At 37.2% G+C, this 8,222-nt stretch overlaps 1 protein-coding gene across 2 annotated transcripts in view; it reads left to right on the forward strand.

Moving 5' to 3' along the window:
* The window catches only part of hnrnph3 (heterogeneous nuclear ribonucleoprotein H3 (2H9)), an 8,698-nt gene extending 1,434 nt beyond the window's left edge, over positions 1-7,264 (forward strand). For both annotated transcript variants that reach the window (XM_068587775.1, XM_068587690.1), the window contains exons 3-11: positions 110-265; positions 574-717; positions 1,998-2,136; positions 2,971-3,164; positions 3,757-3,852; positions 4,906-5,021; positions 5,785-5,920; positions 6,247-6,303; positions 6,456-7,264. In XM_068587775.1, the coding sequence (XP_068443876.1) occupies positions 110-265; positions 574-717; positions 1,998-2,136; positions 2,971-3,164; positions 3,757-3,852; positions 4,906-5,021; positions 5,785-5,920; positions 6,247-6,303; positions 6,456-6,535 (1,118 nt within the window). In that variant the 3' untranslated portion in view covers positions 6,536-7,264. The remainder of the gene's footprint in view (positions 1-109; positions 266-573; positions 718-1,997; positions 2,137-2,970; positions 3,165-3,756; positions 3,853-4,905; positions 5,022-5,784; positions 5,921-6,246; positions 6,304-6,455) is intronic.
* The last annotated feature ends 958 nt before the right edge of the window (positions 7,265-8,222 follow it).

Raw genomic sequence — 8,222 nt, forward strand, 5'->3', positions numbered from 1 at the left:
GACTGCATCCAATAGTCTTCTCTCCCACTAACAACTTGTCTTGTGGTCAATGTATCAGTTTAGTAATCATTTTAAGGAGATCTCAATAAATTGTATTACCTTTTTATAGACTGTGACATCATTGGGAAAGTAAATGGAGTGTGCTTTACCTACTCGAAAGAAGGCCGTCCCAGTGGAGAGGCATTTATTGAGCTGAAAATGTCAGAGGATTTTAAGACTGCCCTCGCCAAGGACCGTAAATACATGGGACACCGATACATAGAGGGTAAGCAATATAACCAATATCAACAGATTGATTGACAAGTGAGTGTTAGCCTTTGTCGTCTTTCATTGTGAGAAGTTATTGCTGACATCTCATCAGTTTACCTTGGAGATGTAGTTGCCTTTGTGTTCTTCATGCATTTAAAGTTTGCTTCTTTGCTCACCTTTATTAAATTTACCGTACGAACAGACATTTCCCAGATTTTGTATGTAATAAGCTTTAAACAAACTCTATTCAGAACATATTTTTAGTGTAATTATTCTTTCAGACCTTGATCTGTGTGTGTCCATTTGTCTGTGTCTCGAACTCAGTGTTCAAGTCGAATCGTAGCGAAATGGACTGGGTGCTAAAGCGTAGTGGTCCTGCTGACTATGACAACTGCAGCGGTTGCATGCTGCGACTTCGAGGCCTTCCATTTGGCTGCAGCAAGGAGGAGATTGTTCAGTTCTTCTCAGGTACACAGACATTTAAACTTTTGCAATTATTATGTAATTATGTTTATATTACATTTTTTATATTAATCTGAGGAATAGTTTTTTAACAGACATGCTGTAGTTTTTTTTTTGACTGTGGACACCACTGTGTAAGGGTACTGACAAATCTACAGCTAACTTTACATTGTGCAAAAGAGCATCTTAGCCTGCAGGGCAAAGAAATCAAATGAGACAAAAACATAAAATAATTGCCAAATGCATGTAGGCTCGGCACACATTCCACTTATCTCCTATTTGTTTATGTATAGCTCTGTCACATAAAATGTTTCAGAAGGCTTCATTAAATAAGGCCAAGAAATAGTTCCAATGAAATAAGTCCACAAAAGTGAAACAACGTCCATTCATTTTCTTTATATTACAAAATGTGGCTTTTTTTCTACGGGAGCAGCACTTTGAAAAGTGGTTTCCATTTTGCTACATAAGCGCAACATAAGCATACACTAAAATGACATAAACAGATTTGCAAATACCAAAATTTGGATTAACTCACATTAGTTTTAAATTGATTTATAGTCAGTCAGTGTGTCTCTGTGTCATAGCCGAAAGGCTTAATGTATGTTTGTTGTCAAACTTTTTCTCTGACTTTTTTTGTGTGGCTACTCTCGGTGCTTCTAGTTGAAGGCTCTGCCAGTAATTTTATGCCAGAAAAAAAGTGCTATATGGACACTCAGCCAACTGTGTTTACAAATGTCTTCTCATTACGGATTGTTAGTATGCCTCTTACCGTCATTGGTTTACACTTCATTTAGCATGCATATTCCATATGACCTTGATATCATGCCCTCTAAAGGGGGTTAAAAGATAGTATGGGCTGGGCTGGGTTGGTTGAGAAGAGACAGTCCCATGATGCTGATTTGGGGTCAGTACTTCTAAGATAATCCCCATTTAAGAATTATTATAGGCCAGTGTCATTCAACACTAATAAGTAATGTTTTTTCCAGACCTACATTCAGTTATGTAAATGTTTAGGCTGCATCCTCTTCATTTTATAGCTGCTGACTCCAGGCCAGTATTTGTTTCATTCCCCTGCCAGGCACCATACACATTTAAATTTAAATTCAGTCCTCTGAGATGCCCCTTTTTAATTCAGTTTGATTAGATACTACAGCTGATATTTATTTGCCTACATGACGTATTTTAATCCTGATAGCTCCAGTGATGCAGTGGGTGTTGTTCTTTCTATTCTATACATCTATCAGTCTACCTACCGACCTATGTATTTATGTGTGCTTGGGTTGAAGGGTTGAGAATCGTGCCAAATGGGATTACTCTGCCAGTGGACTACCAGGGGAGGAGCACAGGGGAAGCCTTCGTGCAGTTTGCCTCAAAGGAGATAGCAGAAAAGGCTCTGGGGAAACACAAGGAAAGAATAGGGCACAGGTGGGACAGATGGGAAAGGGACGGGCTGGACTGGGTTGGGCTTCTATTGCAGTATTTAATGGGTGGTCATATTATAGTAATTATGATATTCATGGGATGGCTTCTGTTATGCTCGAATGATAAGCATGGGTTGGTGTGATAGAATGGTAAAACAATGATTAAGTGGGTACATTTATTGGGCGGGTCATGTGATATTTATTAAAAATGATAAGGGTATGGGTTTAATGGATTTATATATTGTGACATGTTGAATAATGGGATGATGTATCTAATCTGTAAATTAAAGGTGGTGTGAGTATTTTATTCCATATACAATAGTGTTGTGGTTATCTAATACCTGGGAGCTCTTTTGAATTGTCAGAATAACATTTGGGTATTTTAGCGCCTGTTATTGGCACTTCCTTTATATCCTTTGACACACATATTTTACAGATAATTTACTGTGAAAAAGGGGGTTTAAGCGTAGAGGTCCGTCAAGGCAGCCTCTGCTATTAAAGCATCAAACTTTTTTCTGCAATTTTTAATCATTAAAATGATCCACACAACACCTAAAATCCCTGTAAGGATTTCCTTTTATTGTAAGTAACAAGAGGTGAGGTTACTGTAGAAATGCTTTACTACAGCCCTAAGCCCAGCTAATGATGATATTTAGTTGAAGTTGTTCAGTCATCCAGACTCTCAGCTCTAGGATAAAACTACTTAGACTATTTAAAATATTTGTCTTTTGTGCGTTTATCTTCTCTCTCTGTAAATCATCTATGTATGTGACCTGAGCTGAGCCGTTTCAACTCCTTAACCCTGTCCTCTGCTCCCTTCAACCATTTCATGCTGCAGGTATATAGAGATTTTTAAGAGCAGTCGCAATGAAATCAGAGCCTACTACGAGCTGCCACGGCGGGGAATGGCAGGCCAGAGACCAGGGCCCTACGATAGACCCATGATGGGGGGACACAGGGGAGATTTCTTTGTGCCTGGCCGCGGCGGGGCTCTGATGGACACCATGAGGAGTGGAGGGGGCTATGGAGGCGGTAAGCAAGGTTCTGTATTCCTGCATACAGGTATATCTTTGTGAATAAGAGAAATTGATCAGTGCTAGTAGAACAAAAAAGTTTAATCATGCAGCAACCTGTGTTTTTGGTTCAATAAAGGACTCTGAGCAGTAAAGCAATATTAGTGAGTGTTAAGAATTGCTTGGTGACTCAAGGGAAGTGAAAAAGAGTTCAAATGTAATGTCGGTTTATCCAGCATCTAGCACCAAATGGATCAACCCCTGAGCCCACTGCAGATGAAATGCTTGAGTCAGTCCGCAGAGCCCTAAAGACTTCTCCTTAATCACAAAATACTTTAAATGTTCTTAAGACCCAGTCATACTTGACCACTTTCCATTGCTTACTTCAAACCGTCCATGAATCTGATTTAATACATCTTTTCTTGCCTGTGTAGTTTAAATTTTTCTTCTGCTTTCAGGGCGGAAGAGTTGACTAATGATTTCACTGGCCGAACAGATGTTTTCATTTTCTGAGCCAACAGTGAACTCATTTGTTATTCAGTTGGCTTGTTATTCAGTTCTGTCATCTGTGATGTAGAGCAGTCAGTTGTGTTCTGCTCGTCTGTGTCCAGGTTACAGTGACTTTGACAGCTTCAATGCTTTCAACAACTACTGCTTTGGCAACGGCATGTTTGACGAGCGGGTGAGAGGAGAGAGGGGAGTAAGAGGTAAAGTCCAAACTGTATTTCCCTCTCTGGGTTGCACCAACAAGGATGAACTCTTAAACTAGGTCTAAACCAGGTTTGTCTTTTAATCCAGTTGCACCAAACTTTAGGTAAATCTAACCCTTTGGCAATCTTTATTTATCTCTGTTTCATTGACAACATGGCAGCATATCTTTACTGGATGGGGTTAGAGGAAAGAGATCCTCACAGGAAAACTAGAGATAGGTTAAAACCCAATATAATTTCATGATATCAGCGAACAGTGATATAGATCAGGTATAGTTCCTCTCCTTCTTCTTTAGTGTACTGCTGTCAGTCCTCTTATCCTCAATCGTTACCCCAAACTCGTCCATTAACTCAGTCAGCAACATCTTTTTAAATGTTGAAAACTTTGACCCTCTTTGATGTGTCATAATAGCTAGCTAGCTGGCTAAAGTGACTGAGTTTATAGCTATAAACAATGTCATGGTAGGCTACAATTTAGTCGGAATCCATGGCAGTTACATGGCAAACATTGAAAATAAACTAATCCTGTTTTAACCCTTGTTTAAACTAGTTTAACCAATCCAGGGTTAAAATTAAGATGTGCAACACATCTCTGATTAAATATTATCAAGTTTAAACCTATATTCATTCACCCTAGATTAACTCGAAACCATGATTAATTTAACCCATGTTGGTTCAACCCAGCTTTAGACTTTGTCGTTTTCAAATGCTGCATAAATGTATTAAATTCATACTTTATTTGGATTTGGATAAAAAAGCCAAATGTTTTCCAGTAATTTGTTTACATTTGATAATTTTACATGTTTTCAAATACTTAATAAGTAGAGTTATGGTTAGGTTTTAAACTCAGCTTTTTAAGACTGTAGCTTGTAGTCTCTCAGACAATTCACAATGTAATAAGAAACACTAATATTTACATCAACCATAATAACAGTGTTTTCTTTCTTCCTCCATTGTTTTATTTAGTTGTTGTTGCTGTGCATCACATTGCGTCTCTCTCCTACATCACTAAAGGGTACATTGGTAATCTGTGTGTGTCCTTTGGCTCAGGGATGGTCGGCCACGGTTACGGTGGTCAAGGTGATATTTGCTCAAGCTTCCGCAGCGGCCATGTTGTCCACATGAGGGGTTTACCTTTCCGTGCCACAGAGGGAGACATTGCCACGGTGAGATCTCGTACGCCAACTCAAAGGTCATCAGCTGGTTATGAAACGTTTGTAAGCAAGGCCATTAGAAGGTATAAAAAAGCCTTAAATATAATTTGCCAATGTAAAAATGGTTGCAGTTTCTGACGTTAGTTCTAAAAGTTTTCTATATCTTGATTGAGGGCTGTTGTTAGAAGTTATACACTCACAAAGTGGGATAACTGTGGCAGTGAATTGTGCTGCAGCAAGCTGTTTTGTGCTCTTTAGAGGAGTTTTAGTCGACACCATCAGATCTGTAGCAATTACTGCCACTACTGCTCGCTCACTAATAAATCACATCCTAGTGTGGATTTTAGTCAAAATATTCACTTGTAATTGGATAATGCATCTTTAATTTTGCTGCCACTTATTATGGTTAAGGTCATGATGATTAAATGAAATGCATCATTGGAAAATATTCATATATGTTACGCAGAAGTAATGAATAAAGGTCGGATAATAATGAATTTTTTTGGTCGCGTCTACTGGTTTTCCATCATACACACTGCAGATTGTATGGTTGTAAAACAGGTATTAATTTGCTTTCTTAAATAAAATAAAAAAGTCTTTAAAAAAATCTTTTTAAAGGTTTTAAACACTCTAAAATGTTAAAAACTCTGTCTATTCAAGACTGGCTATTCATTTAATATAAGATAATAAAAGCAGTAATAGTAGCAGAAATAGAAATGTGACTACTAAAAATCCTAATCATGATGGTAGTAATTGTTTTTCTTTGTTCTCGTAGTTCTTCTCTCCTTTGAATCCACTGAGGGTCCACATCGATGTGGCTCCTAACGGAAAGTCGACTGGAGAAGCCGACGTGGAGTTTCGCTCCCATGAAGATGCTGTAGCAGCCATGTCCAAAGACAAGAACCACATGCGTATGCCCTCCCTTTTCAGCCCGTCGGTTCTCATGTTGATTCTTTTGTAGACTTCCTTCATGACACAAAACTACTTGTTGACAATCAGCAGAGTGGATCATTTGTGTCTACAGAGCTGGAGTAATAGCTCAAACAAATAAGCTCAACAGATTGTTTGATTTCATTTAGAAAATATGATTCTGATGTTGTTTACAACACCTTTTGAGATACAGTATATCAGATTGCAATTAAAACGAGGAAATTTAGCTGGTCAATTTAATTTACATTTAACAGCAGAAGAAAGACAAGTTCATGAAATGAGTGATGGGTTGATGTTTTCTCCACAGAGCATCGGTATATCGAGCTGTTTCTTAACTCAACAGCCAGTGGAGCCGCTGAAATGAGTGAGTTCCTCTCAACGATTATGTTAAATGAGGTGTAAACACAAGTTGGCTGTTAGTTCTTTTTCTTGTAGAATACCTCGCACAACTCATTACAGTCATGAGAAATTACTTCCTCCTATTTACGCTGACCTATCGTTCTGAATCCATCACAGGTCGTGGCGGGTTTGGTTACTATGGTAACTCAGCAGGGCGCGGAGCCTCACGGAGCAGCGGGCTGCGATGTCCTTACTGATGACGTCATCCCACTTTCCCAATTCATCTTGACGTTCGTCTCGCATCTATTCAGGCCACATTTACTCAATTGCTTTTTATGAGCAAAGGAGCTGATCTGAAGTCAGTCACTCGCGTAACGGTCGTTATTTTTATTGCGGGTTCGTTCTGAAACTTAAATTCAGAATCCAAATATGACCTTAACAAGCACTATTATTACACCTTTCCTTAAAGCATCTGAAGAACAAAGTTAAGATGTAGGTGCTGAACATGTTTAACGGTCATTTATAAGATTTCCTACTTACATTGGGTTTTAAAACAATTGGTTATTGTAATATAGTTTTTCAATATTCACACAAAATTATATTTTGATACATAAAAGAATAGTTTTGTGGCACTGTCGAGACTGAGCACGGTCACTTTAAATCTAATTACTTGATTTTAACTCGGGAGACGTGTTCAGGTGAAAGATGCTCTTTGGGAAGGTGCAGCAGTGAGAAGCTCCATCAAAACATTATAAGTATCTCTCGGTTAGAAATTCAGGTTTAAACTGTTTTTTCGCAGAACATTTGACCATCCTGCATTTCAGATCAGCTTTCTTGGTTTGAAAAGTTTGATAAATGTGAGCTTGTGAGTTTTTTATGAATGTTTTCACAGTGCATTACAGAATTTAAAACTAAGTTAAATATGATATTCCACTCTTAATGAGTGGAAGTAAAATAAAGTCTATATTTGAGCTGTAAAATGGCTTATGCAGCTGTTGTACATTTTGCATAATAAATTTTATATTTAATTCTCTTTCTGTCTCCCCGACTCTGAAATCACTTTTGAAGAAGTATTTGTATAAATTTGTGTGTTATGTGTTAAAATATAAGCAATAAATAACACAAAATGTGCTCTAAATGTACTGTAAATGGTTTAATTTGTCATGGTATAGTATGCCAAAAAACATTTATAGTATATTATGTCATTAAAAACAAAGTACAAAGTTTGTCATCCTAATAAATATTTTTGAAAGTTTATTTAAAAAATTTTAAATTTACGTAATCCATTTTATAGTATAATATGCCATAAAATTGTAAACGATGCCATATTGTCATAAGAAATATTATAAAATTGTCACAGGATAGTATCTCGTACAAAATATAGTATAGTATGACATAAAATACAGAATAGCATGACATACAAATGTTATCAAAAAGCTCATGGAACTGTCATAAAAAATTCCATTGTATGTCAAACATTTGATCAAAAGTGTATTTGACATCCACTCCACCAGGAGTCTCTGTTTCTTTGCTTGCTCTTGGTTTTCTTTTGCGGGATCGGGCTCATCAGCTACATGAGCCACACCTGTGTGCTTCATATAACGCTCCCCACCAAACAGTCTGCTATAAAAATGTCACGACGTTTTAGTGTCGTCACACAACATCAGTGTATAGTATGCCATGACGTGTCATAGTATGGAATGTCATAATACCAGACTATTACAAGAATAGTCATGGAGTATTACATCATAGAATGCCATATAGTATAGTAAAAGTATACAATATATGTTAGAAAAGTCATAAAAATGTCATACTAAAGACATCTGTTAAAACAATGTTATAGCGTAATATACTGTGATGTTTGTATTACTTACTATATGGTTTGCATTTTCAGAAAACTTTTGTGACATTTGATGACATTTTTGTTAAAGTATTGAAAGTGAT

The sequence above is a fragment of the Clinocottus analis genome, unplaced genomic scaffold, assembly GCF_023055335.1.
Source record: "Clinocottus analis isolate CAN_PGR_092001 unplaced genomic scaffold, fCliAna1.0.p SCAF_1, whole genome shotgun sequence".
NCBI lineage: Eukaryota > Metazoa > Chordata > Actinopteri > Perciformes > Cottidae > Clinocottus > Clinocottus analis.